The following is a 22,633-nucleotide window of genomic DNA, read 5'->3' on the forward strand; positions in this document are numbered from 1 at the left end:
AAAAGACAGACAGTAACAAGAGGTGGCAAAGATGTGGAGAAAGTGGAACCCTCATACAATGCTGACAGGAATGTAAAATGGTGCAGGTACTTTGGAAAACAGTCTGGCAGTTCCTCAAAAGACTATGACCCAGCAATTTCACTCCTAGGTGTACATGCAAGAGAATTAAAAACATTGTCCACACAAAAGAATTGTATATGAATGTTCATAGCAGCATTATTCATAATAACCAAAAATAGCAGAAACAATCCAAATGTCCATCAGCCCATGAATAAAGTGTGGTATATCTATACAGTGGAGTATTACACAGCCATAAAAGGGATGAAGTACTGATACCTGCTACATCATGGATGAATCCTGAAAATATTACGCTAAGTGAAAGAAACCAGACACAAAAGGCTACATATTCTATGATTCCATCTATATGGAATGTCCCAAATAAGCAAATCTAAAGAAACAGAAAGTAGATTAGTGGTTGCCTAGGGCTGGAGTGGGTGTGGTTTGAGGTTGACAGTGTAGGGATGAGGGGTTCCTTTTTGGGTTAATGAAAATGTTCTCAAATTGATTGTGGCGATGCTTTCACAACTCTGGATATATAGTAAAAGCCATTGAATTGCATACTTTAGATGGATGAATTATATGGCATGTGGATTATATCTCACTAAAGTTGCCTAAAAATAGTATAAGAGGAGAGGAGCAGAGGCAGTAAGGGGAGGCTGTCAGGACGTACTGTGATTCCTGATACCTGGAGCCACCTTCCAGGCCCTCCCCTGCCCTGCCTGTCTCCACTCCTGGCCTGGCACCTCCAGCTAGCACCTCAACTCCATTCTGTTCAGGCGTGAAAAGAACTACGTGTAAATGTTTGGTCGAACAAGCTGTTCTATATGCTGGCCTGGTAAGGAGTTTGTTGTCAGCTCCTCCCAAACCAGCTATGAAGGTGAGGGAGAACTCTGGGTGGGACACAGCCCCTCTGGGCGATGAGACCAGCCGCAGAGGCGGCCCAGGCCTGGGAGAGCCCGGGAACTCCAGTCCCGTGAGGGCCGTGGCTGTACCCACTGCAAGTGGGTTAAGCCCCCAGCCCCCAGGATCAGAGTGTGGCCCTCAAATCTTGGGGACCCCGAGAAGTCTCAAGTCTGCGGCCCTGGAGGCCTGGCCCCCCGGGCCCGGTGCCTCAGAGAGGTCCTCAAAGCCTGCAGGATGGTGCCCTGGCTGTTCCGTACGTTGTAGTCACTGAGCTGCAGCAGGCGGTCAAAGTCTTCCTCCTTGTAGGTCATGTTGAACATGGAATAGGGGGAGTTGTCCCCCGTGAGATCCACCTGGCCGGCCGGGAGCTCTGCAGGGCTGCGCTGGACACCTGTCCAGGGGTGGAAGGGGGTTAGGCGCAGGGCCCAGAGGCCTCCACAGCTGGCAGAACGGCTCCTGGTGGCTGGACACAGGGGTGAGCTGCTCCCCACTGAAGGGGTTCCTCCCAGCCCCGTGTCCTTTGCCCAGAACTATAACTGTGGATAGCAGGATGCTATTTTGAGCTATGACACATGTGCTGCTTCCCACATTTTCTCACAGCATTACACATCTTCCACTGTTCAGGCCCCCACCCTGGTATCCACCTCACCCCCAGGGGTAAGGCGGAAGCAGCAGAAAAACAAAGCCCTTTAGGTTAGTGGGTGGATTCTTAAAACTCATGATGGAAGCAAGCGTCTGAAAACCAAAGAGCTTTTGCTTTGCAAGAAACAGTCTTTGTTGAGAGAGAAAGAGACTCCCAAGATGCGGGCTTAGCATGTTAAGAGTAAAGCTAGAAGGTTTGGAATTATGGCAGGAACTAGAAAGCCAGAAGATTGCACAAAGGCAGAATTAGGTTTTCCCATCAAAAGGGGATAAAAGTCTGACCAGTTGGTGGGAGGCGAGGATTAGAAGGAATGTGATGAGAGTTCAGATTTCGGGGGTCCTTGAGTAGAGACCCAGCTCCCTGAGAAAGGACCCCAGAATGGTCTGCGGTAGAATGACAGAGAGGCCAATTGTGACCCCAGACAGGTTTAGGGGAATCTGAGAGAGAGGGGACTGGGGCTTCTCTTTTCTGGCTGTCCAGCCTGGGGGGCCTTTAGGAAGTCCTCCAACAATGTGGTGCGCAGTAGTAGTGGACGGTGACAGTGCGGGGATTCCCACACATGGCCCCTGCCATAGAGCGAGGGAGCAGAGCCCAGTTGTAGTGACGGGCATGGGGAGGGGGAGGCCAAAGGAGCCTGGGGTCATGACAAAGAGGACACCAACCCAGTGGCTTTGCAGACGGAGGGCCTCTGCAGGGATCTGGGCATCCACAACAGGCCAGGGTATTGCCATGTCCCAGACTGGGTGGGACTAGCCTTAAGACTCCTGCCTCTGCTGGCTGCAGGGGCACTGGGAGGGCCCAGAGCGGTGCCTCTGAGGGGCCAGGCTTCTAGGCTGTTAGGAAGGGGGGCTGCCTCACCTGGGGCTGAGTGGTCCCTGAAGGAGGCGTTTACCAGCGGAAAGTGAAGCACGACAGGGGCATCAGGGCAGGTGGGGTCTGAGAAGAGGTGGCACTCCCAGGGCTGGCGTCGGTCCTGAGGGCTGGGCTCCACACGGGGGAACGGCAGCCCCCGGGCCCGGCAGTCTAGCTCCGTCTGCTGCAGCACCTGGCGGGGCAGAGGGGGCTCAGAGAGCAATGGCTACTTCCCAGTCATCCCAGGTCAGCACTCTAGAAGATGCTAGGACAGCTCCAGCCCAAACTGACTGCTCAAGACAACCTGATTCTGTCCTGCTCGTGGCCCAGTCAAGCTACACAGTGCCTCGGAGGGAAGCAAAGGATCCCGGTGGTCTGCAGTACTGTTTGACTAAAATCTTTAGGTGGGGTACAGATCTCGCACCCCGTATGGGATTGCTGTTTCTGGGATATTCAATCTCAGAGCCTCCAGGGCCTCAGTAGGGGACCCACTTCTGTCTCACAGCCCTACCCACCCCCTTCCCCAGAGTCCTCAGGGAGGCCCCTGGGAGGATGGACGTGGACAGGCCAGGCTCTCCTCCTAGCTCTGTCCAGCGGTTCCTCTTGGGGTGGGCATGGCGAGCTTCCTCCCTGTCTACCGTTCTTGGGAGCCCAGGGCCCCAGCACCTCCACAGCCCTTCCCAACCCTGGCAGGAGCCTTTGAGTCACAGCCTGTCATCTCTCCCTCCCCCTGGGGACCCAGAAGGTCTGGGCCAGTGGCCCTGCTGCTCGTCCCTGGAGCATGGCCTGGGTGGGCGAAGGGTCTGGGGTTCCCATGGGGTGACCAGCGGCACCTCAAAGGGCGAGGATAGAGAGTAGTCGAAGGATAGTATGAGGTCCAGCCTGCGGCCTGGCCGGAACATGGAGGGACAGCTGGTGTTGAGGAAGTAGCCGGCATCCACCAAGCAGAGCTGGGGCTCCTGCGGGGTCAGCTGGCTGGCGGAGGAGTCTACCTGGCTGTCTGATGGGAGAGGTAGCAATAGTCAGGGGCAGCAAGTCCAACACAGATCACCCACCCACCCCTTATACTGCACTCGCCTCCACGCCCCCTTCTAACCCCTGGTGTCACTCCCTGAATGCACGTGCCAGCCCAGCCCTTCCCAAGACCTCCTCCAAGCCACACCCCAGGAGTGGATGCTGGGACCCCCCCAGGCCTCTGCCAGCCCCAGCCATGGTCCATCTCCACCCAGGAGCCCAACCTTGTTACCTGGGGACACATGGCAGTGGCCCTTACCTGCCCAGGTGGAGAAGTCCTTCTGGGCACGGTAGTCCTGGTGCAGCTGGAGGCCCTGGAGGAAGTTGGAGCTGTGCTGGTAGAGTGGTCTGCTCGTCAGGAAGCCCTTCAACATTTGGGCTAGCGCTGTTCCAGGCTGGAGCCACAAGGCCTCCGGCCCTGAGGAGGTCCCCGAGGAGGGAGGAGATTCCTCTGAGCCCAGAGAAGCAGACATTGGTCCATTGAGGGGTCTGGAAATGCCTAGCCCTCCCTCCCCCGACAGTCCCCCCCGCCGACCCTGTAGCATCTGAAGGGGAAGCGGCTTCACCGCAGGCTCCCCTCAGTGCCTCCCTCTCCTACCCAGGCTCCTGATCTCGTCCTTGATGTGCTGCTTCCAGGCATCACTGGAGCTGGTGAGGTTATACCAGGCATCCAGCAAGTTCAGGGAGAAAATGTTGCTCCAGATACCTGAAGGCCAAATTCCCAAGAGAGGTCAGCCTTAGGCCTCAGTGCCCTGCCCCCCATCACTTGGAAGGCAGTGGTCCCCACCCTTGAGTGCAGATGGAGAATAGGAGGGGGAGCAGGCTGCCTCTGCAATGGCCCTTCCCCCCAGCTCAATATCTGCCCTCCCCGGGTGCTCTGCCCAGACCTGGGTACAGGGCATTCAGAGTGATGACCATTCACCTTCCAGGAAGCAGATGCGGGACTCAGGGATCCTCCTCATCAGCCGCCCCATGAAGAAGTCCGAGCCGAAGAGCTCAGAGGGGATGAAGGCGCCATACTTCAGGAACCCGACCTCATAGGGGGAGAACTCGACCCACTCTGAGGGGCCAGGAGGGAAAGGCAGGAATGAAAGGACAGTGGGTTTGGGGAGCCCCAGCTCTGACAAGGGCCAAAGACACTGCTCCCCAGCAGGCCTCCGCCTCCTCCCCGCCCGGCTGACTGTTGAGCTGACCTCTCCCCCACCCAGCCCCTTGTCTACATCCTCACCACCACAGCCCTGCCCCAGGACGGCGAGCTCTGCTGGCTGCCTCATCAGGCAATCAGAACCACCATCCTTCCAGAAGGCTGGCCATCTGTGCAGGAGTTTCCTGTGTGAATACTCTGGGGGCCCTCAGGGTGCAAAGGAGGTGTGCATGCACGTGTGTGTGTTGGAGGGTGGAGTGGACAGGACTGAGGACTGTACCCTTGAAGTCCGGGGTCTGCAGATTGTTCTCTTTGACATTGAGGCTCAGGTAGAGGGGCAGAGGGTTCTGGCCCCGCTCCAGCGCAGCTCTCTGTCCTGACAGCTTCTGATCCATCACCTGGGGTGGGGGCGTGAGGGCCAAAGTAAGGTTGGGAGCACCCTGGAGGCAGGGTGGGAGCACAGGCTGGGGGTGAGGAGCGTCGGGGTCTCCATGTAGGGCTGTGCACTGCAGACAGCACTGTTCACAAGGACCACAGTGTCAACAGTGACACCCACCCCTGCATCCTGTGGTTCCAGTGGCCCATCTTTATGGGTTGAAGCATGGCGGGTACATGGACCCTGATGCACAGGCACAAAGGCACGCGCACGCACGCGCGCACACACACACACACACACACACACACACAGACGCTGCTTTCCAGAAAGGACTCAGAAATCCCCCTTCAGTGTACATTGTAAGCTTTGCCAGGGGATGGGCTGCCCCTTCTAGGTTCATCTGGACCAGTTCAAGTTTCAGCCCCTGCCAAACACTCTCCTGACATCCTCATCTCCACCTTTCCTGCTTTGCACAGTACAAAGTTGTACCCCATTATTTATCCTTGCCTTTTGTTTCTAATTTTCCCTCCAATAGAACTCCAAACTCTGGCAAGGACTCTGGCTTGCCTTTTGGGGAAGCCTCCACAGAGCCTCACTGAATTCTAGGGGAACAGAAAGGTCTCCTTCTATCCCAGACCAGAAATGAAAATAGAGTTCATCTCAAGCCTCAGCAAGGTTAAGGGTGGTGACTGCCTGGAACCCCACCTGGGGAAGGATCCTGCTGCCACAGGCCCTGGGTTGTTACTCATGGAGCAGTATGTGTACCAGGAACGCACCACCTCTCTCTTAGGCTCTCTGAGCTGGAAGGCACCCCACTCAGCAGCTAGACCTAGGAGGTTCCCACCCTGCCATATCAACCTTTATCATCAGATTTACTTAGAGTTAAATATACAGATGACTGGGTCTCTTCTGAGAATCATCAGAAGCCACTTAGGAATTTGTCTTTTTAAAACCTCCCCAGGTGATTCTGATGATCAGCCAGATGTGCATCCCGGGACTCTAGCCTAGCCCATCCAACAGGGAGTCCGGCTCCCACACCCATGACAAAGCCTCAGCACACCTGGTGTGCTTCCCTTCCCCTGGCAGCCCTCTGTCACACAGTGAGAGCACTCAGGTCACAGTCACCTTTTCCTCCAGTTCTTCAGTGGTACCCAATACGACTTGAGTTATGGGGAATCCACAGGAAATTCTCCAAATACGGCTCAAGCGGCCTGGCACTGAGCATTTGTTATATTTACAAGTTAGTCCTGTGGGTGTGAGTATGTATGTGTGCTGAGGAGGGAGGGGGCTTGATGAATACCTGTGATTTCCTTTCTCAAAGTCTTTTATTTAGGAATCCTGTTTGCCTGCTCTTTTGACGTGTACAATCTTTTACTACAGATGCAATTTCTGCCCTGGGAAAGCCTTGGAAAAGGGTCAGCATACCTCTCTATCAACTGAAACAGCACCCAGTATTCCTTTTCCTTTTAATAGCTCACCAGTAAGTCATGGCAAGTCTCTGGATCTCTACCCGCACCCCCTCCCCAGTTTCCAAATGAGGGTCCCCAACCCTGCAGAACACCACTCTGATGACTCAAGGGTCCCACCTGGAGTGTGGGAGCTGGGTGCAGTTGGTGGTCTGTCAGTGTGATCTGGGTCTTGCACAGGGTGGCACTAAAGTGTATATAAAACCTTTTGTCTAGAGTTGAAGAAAAATATGTAAGACCTTTTTAACTCAGGAAAAGATAGGAGAAAAACTGTAAGTTTCTCCTTGAAGAATGGTGAGCAGCTTCTAAGCCTTTCAGTGTTTGCCAGCAAGAGAGTAAAAACAAAGTTTCAAAGAGGTAATTTGAGAAGCACTGATTACAACAGGTGTATTTTGTAAGTGGGTTTTTATAAAAACTGAAGTAATATTATAAAAGTATATAGACTAAGTAAGTTGTTCTAAGTTTCAGGGTATAATATTTCTCTAATAATACTTAGTATTAATAAAATTGTGATTTGTTATATATGGAGTTATATTTTCTGACCACTTAAAATGACTTTTGGTACTGTAGCTCAGTATAGTATAGAGATAATAAATACTTATTTTTATCTAAAGGCAAATTTGAAATCAACACTAAATTTTTCTCAATAAAGAATTATTTTTAAAATGTGAGCTTTAAGAGATAAAGCATGATGACTAAGAAAAAAAAGAAACAATATTTGCAAAGCTTTCACATTGTGACAAAATTTTTTAAACTGCATGGGTACTCATTTTAAAGAATGCATTGATGTTCAGTAATATCGCAAGGATTTTTATTCTTGTGAACAATAAGTTTGTCTTTTTTAAAATGACTACAAACTGTGTACATAAAACCATGTATTAAGTCATTACTGGAGGATCAAATGTAATTAAATATGTCTTCTTTATAGCCTAGGATCAAATTGCATTTTCTAGCACTTCATAAAATGAACTGTTAAAACAAGCTTTCCCCACTCTATGGTAATTAATTGTTGCCACCAGGCAGAAAAGTCAGTTAATAAAACACAGCACCCTCAAAACCAAACATGAACTTAAACAGTAGATCCAAAGAATACATGGGATATATTAATAAAATAAAAACATTTCAAGTAATTATGTTGGTTTTATAAATTCCATGCCATTTCGACAAAGATCCCAATAATATTTATCATGAAACTTGACTAACTGATTCTATTATGTATATAGGAGGGCAAAGGGCCAAAAGTGGCCAAGATAATTCTGAGAACCAAGGTGGCAGATGGGGGTAAATTTGCCCTATCAGAAACTGAGATTTATCACAAAGGTAGTAACTAAGCCAGGGCAGGATTGGCACAGGGATAGAGAATGAGCCCCATTAGAATGGAATAGAGGGACTCCCTATTGGCTAAGAATCTGCCTGCCAATGCAGGGGACACAGGTTTGAGCCCTGGTCCGGGAAGATCCCACATGCCGCGGAGCAACTAAGCCCGTGCACCACAACTACTGAGCCTGTGCTCTAGAGCCTGCGAGCCACAGCTACTGAGCCCGTGTGCCACAACTACTAAAGCCCACGCACCTAGAGCCCGTGCTCCGAAACAAGGGAAGCCACTGCAGTGAGAAGCCTGCACACCTCAACGAAGAGTAGCCCCTGCTCGCTGCAACTAGAGAAAGCTCACGCACAGCAACGAAGACCCAACACAGCCAAAAATAAATAAATAATTTTTTTAAAGAAGTTAGCATTAAAAAAAAGAGGATGTCCCAATGACAAATATACTTGAAAATATGCTCACTCTCACTAAAAACCAAGGAAATGGAAAACTACAATAAAATTTCCTTTCACACCCATAAAATGAAAAAACATTTAAAAGTGTGAAGAGCATGTAGAGAAAAAGAAACTATGATACACTGGTGGTGGGAGTGTGAATCAATACAACCTTTTTGGAGAACAACTTGTCAATAGCTAGAAAAGTTGAAGATACACTACCCAATGGCCTAACAATTCCACTACTGGCTATCATCTCTCTTCAAGGATTAAAGAATCTCTAACACAAGGGCACAAGGAGACTTCTACAAAACCATTGTACAAATAATATTAGATTTTTCTTAAGGATATATATTTTTAATAAAAGTATGCATAATAAATGTATATCTAATAAAGTATATAATAAAGGTTTATAAAATATGTTATATATTATATAATATTATAAAGTGTACAGATTGCAGATATGTATGTGATGATAAAACTAAATTCAGGATGGTGGTTACCTCTGGGGGTGGGAGGGAAATGGGACTGAAAGGGGGGCCCACAGGGGGGGCTTTGGCTCTATCTGTAATATTTCACTTCTTAGGCTGATTAGTGAGATCATGCATATTCCTTATATTATTCTTCATGCTTTATGCATTTTCTTAAGTCTGAAGATCATTGTGATAAATTTTTTATATTAATATTTTATAATAAATATTTTTAAACTAATAACTAAAAAACAAGAATGGTTGGTAATTTCCAAGTAGCACTGTGCTTGCCAACAAGAATAACATTTAAAGAAAAAAGTTAAAACAAATTCACTTTTGGCATTAGTTTACACGCTAATCATTCTTGGTCAAACACCTGATATCCAAAGATAAGAAAGGTAAGAATCTTTCCTCTGCTAATATATTTGATAGTTTACTTTTTTGTTATACATGTTAAAAATACTTTCTGTGTTTTAGCTGTTTCAAATGCTTTAAAAGAAACTTTGTTCAGATAACTATATGTGGTAAAACAACAATGTGAAAAAAAATCCTGATTTTAATAATTACATCAGTTAATGTAAGATTCAGCAATTAACTTACTAAGCTTTCCTTAAAGAAGCAACGCATAAAAAATTTATTTGCTCAGTTTTGTATTAATGGTGTTAGGATAATAGTAAAGAAACAGAATAGCTAACACTTAATGCTTACTCTATGCCAAGGCGCCACTGAGTGCTCACAGCAACCCTATGTGTTAAGTACTCTTCTCATCCTCATTGTACAGATGAAAAAAACTGAGGCACAGAGAGGTTAAGTAGTTTGCCTAAGGACACATAGCTGGTAAGAGACACTGGGATTAGAATCTAGGAAATCTGGCTCCAGAGTCTGTGCTTTTTTTTTTTTTTTTTTTTTTTTTTTTGCCGTACGCGGGCCTCTCTCTGTTGTGGCCTCTCCCGTTGCGGAGCAACAGGCTCCAGACGCGCAGGCTCAGCGACCATGGCTCACGGGCCCAGCCGCTCCACGGCATGTGGGATCTTCCCGGACTGGGGCACGAACCCGTGTCCCCTGCATCGGCAGGTGGATTCTCAACCACTGCGCCACCAGGGAAGCCCGAGTCTGTGCTTTTAACACTACCATGAAGATGAAGAAAAATACATTTCATATTACAGTATAAATAAAATAAAATGAAAGCTGTTCCAAAAACCTCACTGACTCTTAAACACGATGCTTAACTGACTTTGACATTGGTCCTTAGCTCTTGGGAGACCCAGAAATTTCTGTTTCATGGCAATCAATTGAAGAATAACCTGATTCAAAATGTCGGCATCCCAAAGTTGGCAGACAAGGAAGTACAGCAGTTCCCACATCCCTTAACCACTGGCCTCTTACCCAGCAGGAAATGTGCGTGCACACGTCAGCTAGTCACAAGGCTGTCCCAGCCCTCACCCTTGCACATAGGCTCTGCCTCACATGCGCAGGGGCCCTACCTGTCCGTGCAGCGCAAACTCCAGCACCAGACCCCACAGGTCCACAAAGGTCGTGGGGTGGCCCTGCTCAGCCCGTTGTTCCAGCTCCCGATAGTAGCTCGCCAGGCGCTCAGGAGAGAAGGCCTCCAGCTTGCTCTTGGCCAGGTGCTCCCGGGCGTGTCCGATGGGTCCCTTCAGGTCCCTCTGCGACCACTCAGGGTCCCCATACAGATGGGCCATCGTCCTGAGAGAACAAAGGGACATTACAGTCTGAGGTCAAGGCCCAGCATGGGTCGCTGCAACTCCAACTTCCACCCTCCGACTTCTCCCAACACGTAGCTCTGGCTGCCAAAGCCCCACCTATCTGGAAACTGCCTCAGGGCATTCTCTCCTTCTTGATCTGTACTGTCCAATATAAATAGAATGTGAGCCACATATGTAATTTAAATTTTCGTAGTAACCACATTTTCAAAAAGTAAAAAAAGATCTGAAAAATTAATTTTAACAGTATATTTCATTTAATTCAGTATCTAATTCAGTGTGTAATCGATATGAAAATTAATATAAATATTCTTTTCAAACTGTTCTTTCAGAATTCACTGTGCATTTTATATTTAACACATCTCAGTTTGGACTAGCCACATTTCAAGTGGTCAATAACCACACGTGACTAGTGGCTACTGTATTGTACAGCACAGCTGTAGACTCCTACTCCCATCTTTATAGATCCGTCCTGAAGCCCTTTAAGACTCTGCTTGTCAACAGCTGTCACCTAAACTCTGAGTTTACTCTTTTACTCCTTAAAGTCACATTTCGATAAGACTCAAAGGAATGAATCTCTAATAGTGAAAATTTCCACTTCGTCATAGGCAGAGTGGAGCATAGTGTGGCAATGTTGTCTTTAGGTAAAATAGCATCTCTTGACCTCAGTTTCCTCATCTATACTATACAATAAGAGAAACGACCCCAGAGAGTGTTGTGAGGATTAAATCAGGCAATGACAATTAAAGGAAAAAAAGCTACCAATTTGGAGCTCCTGGTAAGTGTCAGACATGTTAAGTGCTTTACTTGGGCTGTCCCACTCCAGTCCTATGGAGTATGTAGTATTATTTCCCCCACTTTGGAGATGAGTCGACTGAGAAGCAAGGGAAATAAGTTGCCCAAAGTCACCTAGCCAGTAAGTAGTGCTGCAGAAACTCAAACCCAGCTCCTTCTGGATCAGTAGCATGGAATGGATGTCCTGCAATGCCTTGCTCATGGCAGGACCTCTGAATGTCCGTTTCCCCGCTTTTGAGAAAGTCACTTGGCACCCATCAGAACATACTGCTCACACCCACTTAGAGGGCCCCTCTGACGTCCACTCCATTTCCCCTTGGGGCCTGATCATCTCTGTTCTTCCAAGTCCCAAGGGCCCTCACCATGTAGAGCCCGAGATGCCACTGAAGTAGGTCACACAGTCCAGAAGGTCCAGCTTCTGCAGGGCCAACAGGTGGCCATAGAGAGAGGTCATGGCCCGGGCACCTCCTCCTGTGGCCATGATGCCCACGACGGGGACCTGGGTTGCACAGACACAGGTTGGCTTAACAAGGACAGGGATGGAGCTGCCTCCTGCCTCCAGGCAAGGGACCACGAGGTCAGAGCCTGAAGGAGTCAGGGTTAGAGCTAGCGCCCGGCTCCTCCCCAGCAAATGACAGCTCTCAGCCTTGGATAGATCCCCAAAGAGAGCTTCCCCATGCCCCACATCTCCCCACATATGCCCACTCCTCAGTCTCTGCTGACTGGAGTATCTGGAGAGGGCATAGCAATCAGGCACTCCCTTAAGGCGAGTGCAAGGTATCTGTACCCATATCCCCCTTCCCCCACAAACCTCATCTTCCTGTAGGTCTCTGTCCAGCTGCAGGGCCTGCTTCAGGGCCTTGGCCACCACCTGCTTTCTCCTGCTCAGGAAGGCTTTCTCCTCCGCACACAAATCGAAGCCCAGATGTACAGCCAGCTCCTTCGGGCTGGGGCAGTGGAGGATCCAAGGATCAGGGGGCACCTGCATAGCTCAGCTACTGGCTGGTCGAGCCCACAATAGCTGCCAGATAAACTCCTTGCTCCCAACCCCCAGGACCACACTTTCCACATACTCCCTAGCCCCGTGACTACCCCTGTCTCCCGCAGATATGAATGTCCCTTACCAGCTCTCAGACTTGAGCTGCAGCTTCACTCCTGGGGCCTGAAATCAAAACAAGAGATCCCACTCAGAATGTCCTAGACCCTGAAGGGAGTGTGGGTATCCCCTGGGGGCCTTGGGGTCTTTATTCTCACTGGCACTTCCCAGCCAGCTGAGGCCACTTACATTTGTAGCAGGAACGTCAACTGTCACCTCCTCCCCCATGGCCAAGGACCTTAGGGGTACAGTGAGGTACGCATCTGAGTTGCCTGAGTTCCAGCCGTTGCTTTTAGAGGTCTGGAAAGAAAAGTCATTCATTCATTCACCCACTCAACAAATCCTTACTGAGTATCTAGACAGCGATCTGGACAGACACAGGCCCTCCCTGATAATACAAAAATAATTACAGTATTTACAATTATTGTAATTAAAAAATTACAATTACTAATCATTACAAAAATAATAATAGCTAACTGAATCACTTTGCTATACACCTGAAACTAACATAATATTATAAATCAACTAAACTTCAATAAAAAATAATAAGCATAAGGGGCTTCCCTGGTGGCGCAGTGGTTGAGAGTCCGCCTGCCGATGCAGGGGACACAGGTTCGTGCCCCGGTCTGGGAAGATCCCACATGCCACAGAGCGGCTGGGCCCGTGAGCCATGGCCACTGAGTCTGCGTGTCCGGAGCCTGTGCTCCGCACCGGGAGAGGCCACAACAGTGAGAGGCCCGTGTACCGCAAAAAAAAATAATAAAAATAAAAAAATAAGCATAGCTTTTATTTATTTAGTGTATTAATAGCTGATATGTGTTTATTTATTATTCTGAGTCATGTGCATGAACTTATAAAGAAACAGGTAACGAACTGACATTAGTAAGTATTGTAAAGGAAATAAGCAGGGTGATGTGATAGAGTAACCAAAGGTGGGGTATGTAGAATCTGTTTAAGATGTGGGGGGCGGTCAAGGAGGGCCTCTGAAGAGATGCCATCTGAGCTGAGGTCTAAAGGAGGAGGAGAAAGAGGAGCAGGCAGCCTCGGAAGGAGCCGCAGGAGGACAGGGAAAGCACTTGGTATGTTGGAAAAGCAAGAAGAGACAAATATGGCTGGAGCATCGTGAATGAGGGGGAGCATGGAAGAAAATGAGGCAACAGAGGTGCGCAGGGGCCAGGTTATGCAGGGCCTATGGACGCAGACATGGGATTTTATTCTAGGAGCCTTACCGGAGGAGCCACTGAAGACTTCAAACAAAGACTGACATGGCACAGCAGCCCCCCGTGCCCACGCGAGGCCCCTGGTGATCCTTCCTGTCTGCCAAGGGCATGGTGCATAACTGGGGGAGGCTGACAAGGCCACAGGGCCCTGACCTTGGCAGGTGGACGGCCAGAGAGAAGCCTGCAGCAGGTGGAGCTGGCCCGAGGCTGGGGTCGGCAGGGGAGCTCCAGAGCCAAAACCTACCCTCAGGCACCCACTCAGCTCTGCCTCTTGGGCTGCCATGTAGTGGAAGCGGAAGGCAGAGGCTGTTCCCAGGGCAGATGTCTGTGTGTCCTCATATGAGCCCTTCAGCACCAGCTCCAGCTCCAGCTCATCCTGATCTAGGGAGAGAGTGGACAGGTTAGCACAAGGGAAACAAGAGCCCGGAACCCCAGCTAGGATCCAGGAAACCAGCAGTACTGCCCAGGCCATGGGGAGGCCGGGTGGCTGGACCATGGCAAACAGCATTCTGGAGAGGGCTCTCCCCACATCCTCTGTGGGACTCCCACCTCCAGCGACAGGCCTTCCCCCAGGTCAGGGGGACTCTCCTGCCCAGAGGAGACCAGTTGCCTTTGCGCTGTGTGGGCAGCCTCCTGCTGGACAGGTTCCCCAGCCACACCCAGCAACCCTCCACACTCCAGGCAGAGGCCAGACCTCATGCTGAGCAGGTCTCACCTGCAGCCTCGGCTGTGCTCCCCGTGCTGTCCAGGTGAACATCCAGGCAAGACAGTTCTCGGGCCTGGGGCAGAGACCACGTCATGGGCAGGGGGCTCTGCAGGGGAAGCTGAGGTCTCCCCTCAACCTCACCCCCTGAACCCCCTGTCCCAAATCCACCACGCGCAGAGCCAGAAGTAGGGTCCAGGGTAGGACCAGTCCTCCCGTTGACCGACGTGCCAAGCGAGCCTGCTGCATTCTCTCTGTAACGCGTGCCAGCTGATGCCTGCAGCCCACTCAGCTCTGGCCGCTACCCTCTCCCTGAGAACTGCTGAGGTCATCAACATGCCGCTGGTCTCCATCACCTCAGATAAAAGGCAGCTGGCGTAGGGGTGGCTATTTTAAGGTGTATTTGAAAAAGTAATACTAGCCCCTCAAACAAGCACTCGCAGGACCCCAAGGGTGGACGCCTGCTTCAGTTTTGAACGCCAGCTGCCTTACTACATGCAGGGCCTGGCTTAGCTCCCCGGTCATGCCTGTGTTGCTCGTTGAGGGTGTTCCTGTGAGTAGAAAGTTTCTAATCCTCGCTCACCGCACATTCCTGTCCACTGCAGCTTCGTGAGCTCGCTATGCTTTAGGAGAGCTGACCCTCCATGGTCCGGAGGAGAAGCTGATTGACCCCTGATCCTATCTCAAAGCTCCCTGACTGGAAGCACACCACACTGTAACCTGAGCCTGCTGGCCTGGCCTTCGAGAGACTTCCTCGCTCCCTTCAGGGCTAAGAACTATGAAGTCATCACACAGAACAGAACACCATCAGGAAATGCCTAAAATTCCCCCAACGTTCCCTCAATCCTCCTGCCTTGGGCCAGAATTCCTCTCAGCAGAGCAGTCGGGCCTCCCCTCTCTCCGAGCTCTTTAGCCCCAGGCCCCTCCGAGGCCAGACTGCAGCCCCAGGTGACCACCTAGCAGGGAAGTGGACGGCTCTTACTGCAAAGCCCTGTCCTTGCCTTGTCCCTTGCGGCCCACCCGCCAGGCAGCCCCGCCCCTACCCCAGTGTCTGCACTGGGGCCCCTCCCTTAGCGCACCCCACCCCACAGGCCTGGGGAAGGTGGTTACCACAAGCACGTTGTTGGTGATGAGGTTTTCTGGGCAGTCTGACCTGGAAAAAATCAAACCATCCAGAGTCTGGCCTTGCAAAGGCAAAGGCTTCCTGCACTGATGTGCCCCCTCCCAGCCAGGCTGCACCCAGGTGGGGCCTCCCTGGGTGACACTGAGGGTTCTCTACGTCCTGGGTATGATCCAGGGTGTGGGGAGTTGCTTCTGAAGAGTGAAAGGTCCTCACCTTTCACCATGGCAGACAAAACACCAGCCTTCCTCTCCTCATTTCTCTGAGGGTCCCCCCAACCCAACCGGCAGGGGTAGGAGATGAGGAACAGCAAATCTGGGCTGGTCAGACCAATGGGAAGATCTGGGTTAAAGGCATTTTCCTAAGGAAAGCCTGGGTCCTGAGACACCCCCTGAGCTGTGTGGTATTACTCACGTTTTCTCCATCAGGAACTCCACGTCCAGCTCCTCCGGTCCCTGAAATTAAAGTTGAGCAAGCTGTCGACATGCACACATGTCTTTAGAGTTGACACAGCTCCCTTATGTATCTCATCATCCCGAGCAGCCTCTAAGGGAGGCATGGTGTTACAACTCTTCCCATTTTACAGATGAGGAAATCGAGTCTTGGGGAAAGATGGGCTACCTGCCCCAGTTACCCACAGCTAGCTAGATCCCTGCCTGGCAAGGCTGTAGGGGAAGATGTAGACCACAAGCCAAAGGAGGCTTGAAGATGCCCAGGGCCCATTTCATCTTCCTCTCGAGGGGGACCAACCCCAGAACTCTGCCCTCTCTCCAGGTCTTGGGCACCACGAGAGGGTCAGAGGCAGTAAGCAAGAGTGACGAGCCCACACCCCCCGAAGAGTTGGTCACCACGAGCTGTGTTTTGTGGCACATGAGGAGGTTTGCCATCACCCAAAACCTTCCTTCCCCGTAGATGACTAGAATTCCTCCCTTAAGTGATTCAGCCAGTAACAGTCAAGGTAACCTCCTCCTTTCCTATGAAAATGTAAATATCTCTGGGTGGGCCTTCCGTCTTCCTGCAAAGGAGTTCAAACCCAGCAGCATCCCAACAGACGGGAGAAACTGTGCCACTTCCTCAGCCTGGAGCTGAGAGGTGGGGCTGGCGGGAACCTCCACCCACCTGGGGATGCAGGGAGAAGGTCTTCCGGAGCAACCTGCCAGGGAGGATTTCAGAGACATCACAGAGAACCTTGAAGCAGGCGTCGTCCGTCTTGAAGGCATCCTTGTCATAGATGCTCAGCTCCAGAACATTCTAAGGACCCGAGAACAGCAACGTAGCACGTTATTAACGCATAGCGTGGCTCACACCTGTTGAATCCTCAGCCCTCCTGCCGAGGGCCGGAAAAGATTATTAGGCCACTGCACTTTGTACTTCAAAATAAAAATACCGGTAAAACCTAGAAGTGGTAAAAGGAAATCCAGCAAAGTTCCTAATTCCCCCCTGCTCATTTTCGTTTTTATAAAAAATAAAACTCTTTTGAAGTTTCCCCAGCCCAACCCCACCCCTGCTTGGCTGGTTCCCTAAGGCCTGGTAGGTACCAGGCGCTATACTGGGAGTGCTCTGTGCGTGATCGCATTTAACCTCAAACAACCCAGGCAGGAGGGCTCTTGCTGCCTCCACTCCATGGATGGGTTTAGGGAGGACCAGTAGCGTGCTGTTCACACATTCTCTCACACACAGCACATCCAGGCTGGGGCACAAAGACACCCCCTTCCCCAGTTTCTCTGCCTGAGCTCCGGAGGAAGGTGTACTCTACCCCAGGAACCTTCCCAGTGTGGGGCACAGCCTGTCCTCAGGGGGGTGGCCAGGGGTCCTCTGGACTTCACCTTGACCTGACTTTGGATCAGGAAAGTGAAGCTCTCGTTCCACACAGGATGACTGGAGTTGGTGACCGTTTTGGTCTTAAACTTTGTTCCAGGTGCGGTTGGCAGCTGTAGGATCACATAGGGGTCTGCTTCGCTCACTGCCAACATCAAGAGAACCGTGTAAGACAGAATTCCTCACACCCCTCTCCAGGGGCCTCACCAGGTTCCTCCCAAGACCCCTGCAGCCACTGCGGGCAGCCCAGCCCAGCCCAGCCCAGCCCCAAGGCACTGGGCCTTCCCCGTAGGACCTGGTCCTCCCCACACTCCTGGGGCCCAGGACACAGTTACTCACAGAGGTCAGCCCAGCCCAGGCCCCGTGCCTCCAGGACCCTCACGGTGAGCTGCCAGCAGGCAGAGGTCTCCCCCTGGAGAGAAATAGGCCACAGAGTCCCTCCTGCTCAGTTACGAGCCCCCCCAGTTCGTGCCGAGGCTTCTCCTGAGATGCTGCTCGCTGACGCTGCCAGGCATTCTGGGGCCAAACAGCCTTTGCCCATCGCTGTCCCTAGGGCCATGGTCCTGGGCCGCAGCAGTCAGGGAATGGCGGTAGAGTTTGTGGGGCGCCCTCCCTTCAGGGACAGGATTGCACAGTAGAGAAAGCAGGAAACAGAGGGCCAAGGAACAGCCACCACACTGGACATGTCAGTTTGGGGTCAGCCACCCCCAGAGCTCACAGGGAGGGCAGCCCTTTGGTGAAGCACGGGACCCTGCTGCCAGGCATTCCCCCGGCCTCTGGACAGGAAGTGGGCACGTGACTCCAGGACCCTGAGCTCTGGGGATCCCAGTGCTCCGTGATGGCCTCAGGTACAAACTGTCTCTTGGGTGTGAATTGGGAAACTCCAAGAGCATCAGGCTGTTACCGTGTGCAGGGGGTGAAAGTTATTAAGGTGCTGGCAAGGCCACATCAGCCCACAGGCAACCCAATAAGGTGGAAGAAGAAACGGAGTGGGCAGAAGCTCGGAGGGACCAAGAAGACAAGCAGTAATAGGTGGCAGGAGGAAAAGCAGAAGGCAGGGGGGATGTGGCTGAATCCTGCTGGGACAGGGCCCGGCTGGGGCGGGGGGCGGGTATCTCAAACCCCTACTTCTGAGGTCCTTGCCACTGCTGAGATCCAAGGGGCCCTTTGGTTTCTGTTCTTCCTGAGGCCCCGCTGAGTAGATTTTTCTGGGCACCCTGCACACGTTTCTTACGATAAGGCCCTGTGATCTGAGGCAGAGACAGCACCGTGCTTGCATGGTGGACATTCAGCCTTGCATGGTTGGGAGACAGCGCTGCGATGAAACCAAAGCTCTTTCCTGCTCTGCACCCTCCCACGACCAGTCCTACTTCTGTGCGTGTGATCTGAAAGTCTAGGCTCCCACCAGGAAACGTCTCTGCTCTGCACAGGTGCTACCTGCCAGGGGCTGGCTCAGTGTCCACGGCACCGGCTCTCCATGCCCCACAGAGAAGCTTAAAGGACAACGGGTCACAGCAAAGCCAATCAGGCTTGTGCCCTTGTCCCGGCCCTGCTGCCCTGTGTCCCCACATCATCCCTGTCTTGTGGCTTCTTACTAAGTGTCTTTGTCATCCTTGTCAGCTCTCCGGCAGAGCACACATGACCCTCCCAGCAAGGTAGGCTCATTTCTCCCTTCTTGGGGATCAATGCTAGTGACATCCACAGGCCTTAAGCCAGAGGGTGTAGTTGACAGGGATTTAGTGTCATTTTAGGCACCTGGCTCCGTTTCTTCCCCACACCCAGATTCCATCACCGCCCATCACAGAGGTGGTGCTGGCTGGGACCTGGGTTCCTGTGAGGAGTTGTGGTTCAATGCCCGCTCCAAGCCAGGGCGAGGCAGAGGCAGCCAAGCTGTACCCCAGCTCCCACCCCGATCCTCAGGGCCACAGCCTGTGGGCTGCTCTAAAGCCACTTGGGGCTATTAAGAATCGCCCCCAATTGCCCTCTTTCCAGCCAGCCACCATACCCAAATTGGGTGTTGCTGCCCATTTCCCCCTCTGGTCACTGAGAGCCTCTCAACTTCAGAAAGCCCACCGTTTCCTGGAGGGTATTTTTCCTAAGATGGAACCCCATTCTCCTCACCTCTAAGCGTGTCACTAACACAGAGCACTGGAGGATGGGCTGTGACAATCACTATGATGACTGGCCATTGCTGGGGCAGAAGAGCAGGTTCCCAGCCAGATTGTCTGGATCTAAACCCTGGTCCTCTGTTTACTTGCTGTGTGAGCCTGGACAAGTCACTCAACTTCCTGGTGCCTCTGTTTCCTCATTGTAGTGGGACAAACAATAGTATCAACCTGACACAGCGTTCTGAGGCTGAAATGTGTTAATGCCTGCAGAATGCTTAGCAAAAAGTAAGCAGTTTCTAGATAATTGCTCTTCTTACTTACTATTTATTAAGTGCTTGTTATGTTTCTAGGTGCTATACTAAGCATATTACATATTCAAACTCTATTTATCCTCCTGACACCCTCATGAGATAGTTCTCTCATTTCCTCCCATTTTACAGATGAGAGAATTGAGGCTCAGCAAGGTTGACTTGCGCTAGGTCACAGAGTTAGTTAAGTGATACAGTTAGGATTGAAACCCAGGTCTTCAAGGCCAGAGCTCACAACCCCTTTGTGGTTCTACACTCTTAGGACTTTGCTTTTTTGTAAACGCATGCAACTCTCATCCCCTGCCCCATGGATATCTAAACATTAGAATTTCATAGATTTGTTTTAGACAAATAGGATTATTTAGCCAACTAATGTGTTAACTGGTAGGATTCTTTTCTCCTGAGGGCTCTGGGGCTTCATCTTCCCTGGTGAAAGATCCTGCCACCTGTAATACTGTCTTCATTGATAACTGACCCTGGATGCTCCTGGAGGGGTCTCAAGCAGGGCGCCTGCACCCAGCTTCCTGTAGCATCCCGGAAGTGCCTCTCTGCTGAGAGTCCCAGCCACCCTCTCTGCCCCTGTACAGGAGCCCCAGGGCCTCCTCCATCCTCCTTGGCTCAGTGCAGGTCTCTGCCCATCACGGAGGATATAGCCCAAGGGAGATTGAGCGGGGTCCAGAGGATCTATAAACATGAGGTCTTCAGCTGGGGGAGTAAAAGGATCAGGCTGCCTTTTCTCCCTGCTGGCACCCAGTGACCCGCAGTAGGACAGCGCGGGGAGGTTGGAGAGACAGGAAGTGGGACCTGCGGGCACAGCCTCTGAGTCAGGCTGAGATGATGCTCCTCACCCTGGTCTCCAGGGCCCTAGATTCTATGGATGCCAACTGTCCATCCCACCCACTCCCCGTCCCTAAGCACAGATTCCCTCGCCATCTGCCTCCCACCTCCAGCCTCTGCCTAGGCAGAGACTCCAGGTCTGGGACCCAGCCCCTCCCCAGAGACCAGAATCACCTTGGTTTCAGCTATGTCAAGCTTGTTAGAATGCACCCTAGCTCCAGGCCCTGCCCTGAGTGATGCTGACAGGCTCAGTGACACTATTACCTGGTGAGGATGGCCAGGTGGTCCCCTAGGTGTCATTCTCTCCATGCCAAACCTTTGGCTCCACTCCAGGCCCAGCTCCCTCCAAGATGACAGCTCCCTGGCTGGCTGGCAGCGACTACTCCGATGGAATGGGACTGACGGGGGACCTGCCAGCCTCTGAGGAGCCACGATCCTATAAACAGCCGGAGCCCCACCTCCAGGTCACTCCCTCAGCCCAGTACCTTCTCCTCTATCCCCTGGAGGCTGAATCAACTAGCTTTTCCAGAAACTTCTGGCAAGGCTCCAGGACCTGCAGGTGGAGCATCACTTCCAGACCTGGGATGTCAGGATACAAGAGAGGGGGAAGTCAAGTCCCGGGAGCAGCGGCAGGAAGCTGGTTTCCCTGAGGCTGAGGGCAGAGGGCAGGGTGGGGTCAGAGCTAGGAAACCCCTGCAGCCCAGCCCCAGCCTGAGCCAGGCCAGCCTCTGGGGGAGGAGGGCTGAGCACCTGAGAGCAGATGAGCAGCCAGGAGCCTGGGAGTAATAATAGGGCTGCCCCAGGGGCGGGCTCCGAGCAGACTCTGGAGACCTAGCTGCAGGGGGCTCTGGACTCTGGCTCTAGGCCTCTCACTCCTTCCGTGTGGCTGGTCCTAGGCATTTAGAGGATTTCTGTTAAAATAGAGTGACAAACTTTGTAGTAAAGGTAAGAGACCAATCAGGAAACTCTTAGAATATGAATATTACAGAAAAAAGCTCTGTGAAGTCACCTGTTTAAACTATTCAGTATGCACAACATGAAATGTTCTCCTGAAATGCCATGAACTCAGTCCTTTTACTGTCAATTCGTTATATAATTGAACAATAATGATTTGTTTTTTGAGGCAAGTGAAACTGAATTAATGTTAACCTATTACAAATGGATCTAAAATGTATTATTACAGAATCAGCCAGAAAAGAACATTAGTAATGGTCTATGAAAAATCATTTGAATGAGAAATATCAATACTTTAAAAAATGTAGAACACTGCAAAGAACAACTTATTCCAAAGTGGGTCACAGATGAAGCAATGCACAAAGTCACTGGCTGGTGAGTAGCAGAGCCCAGGATTACGCTCTCTAGACTGAAAACTCTACCTCCACCCCAGAGTGGGCTCAGCCCAGCCTGGAGCCCATCCAGCAGGAACGCCCTGGTCATTGGTGGCCTCCTCCCTCAATCTCTCTCTCTCTCTCTCTCTCTCTCTCTCTCTCTCTCTCTCTCTCACACACACACACACACACACACACACACACACATGCATGCTATCCAGGGCTAAAGTCACAATTCCTCTTCTAATCAGGGAACTTATGTGACAAAGCCTCACCCATCCTGACTCTGGGAAGAAGACCCTAGTTCTGGCTCCCAGCTGGGAGGAAGGTGTCTAGATCCCAGCCTGTGCCTGTGGTCCCTGGGCTCAGCTGGCTCAGTTTCCCCATCTGTACAGTGATGGTGTGGTAAACGCTGCACCTGAAGAAGCCCATGAAACCCTGAGTCAGAGATTCTTAATTCATATGTGTTAGTAAAGCTAACGACCATTCGTATGTGTTAGTAAAATCTGCAAAAGTAAGCTACTTTAACTACAAATGGTGAAGACCGCTGTCTTCCCATTCTTTTACCTCATCTGTTAGCGTTGATGCAACTGTGGTACTTTTAGGATCCAAGGAGAAGTTGGGTTAGAGACACGTACATTAATTTCAGCTCAGTGGGACATAGTTATGTGGTTTTCAGTTGGTTTCATGTATAGTGAAGTTACTGCCAGCCATTCTGGTTTAGAAATAGTTTCCAAAATACTCCTACCATGCACTGTGCCAACTCATCTGACATTGTGACACAGAGGTGTAGGCAGAGGCTGTGCTGCAATACAAGAAGAATAAGGTAGAGGAAGATAAACAAGGTCTGAAACATACAGACCAAAACTAGCCTGTGGAAAATTCGTCCA

The 22,633-nt window shown here is 51.2% G+C and overlaps 1 protein-coding gene across 1 annotated transcript; it reads right to left on the reverse strand.

The window, feature by feature from the left end:
• Positions 1 to 940: 940 nt before the first annotated feature.
• On the reverse strand, positions 941 to 20,724 carry PLA2G4D (phospholipase A2 group IVD; the record flags this gene model as incomplete). The annotated part of the gene is made up of 20 exons (XM_082649627.1): positions 941 to 1,354; positions 2,465 to 2,651; positions 3,292 to 3,458; positions 3,732 to 3,923; positions 4,071 to 4,178; positions 4,395 to 4,532; positions 4,897 to 5,014; positions 10,171 to 10,393; positions 11,568 to 11,704; positions 12,017 to 12,152; positions 12,330 to 12,367; positions 12,491 to 12,601; positions 13,766 to 13,902; positions 14,237 to 14,300; positions 15,335 to 15,377; positions 15,759 to 15,799; positions 16,464 to 16,595; positions 17,171 to 17,307; positions 17,502 to 17,574; positions 20,680 to 20,724. The coding sequence occupies 20 exons, from the start codon at positions 20,722 to 20,724 to the stop codon at positions 1,128 to 1,130; spliced, it is 2,454 nt and encodes an 817-aa protein (XP_082505753.1). The 3' UTR covers positions 941 to 1,127.
• Between the last annotated feature and the right edge of the window lie 1,909 nt (positions 20,725 to 22,633).

This window comes from Grampus griseus (genome assembly GCF_964374135.1).
Source record: "Grampus griseus genome assembly, chromosome: 2".
Lineage (NCBI taxonomy): Eukaryota > Metazoa > Chordata > Mammalia > Artiodactyla > Delphinidae > Grampus > Grampus griseus.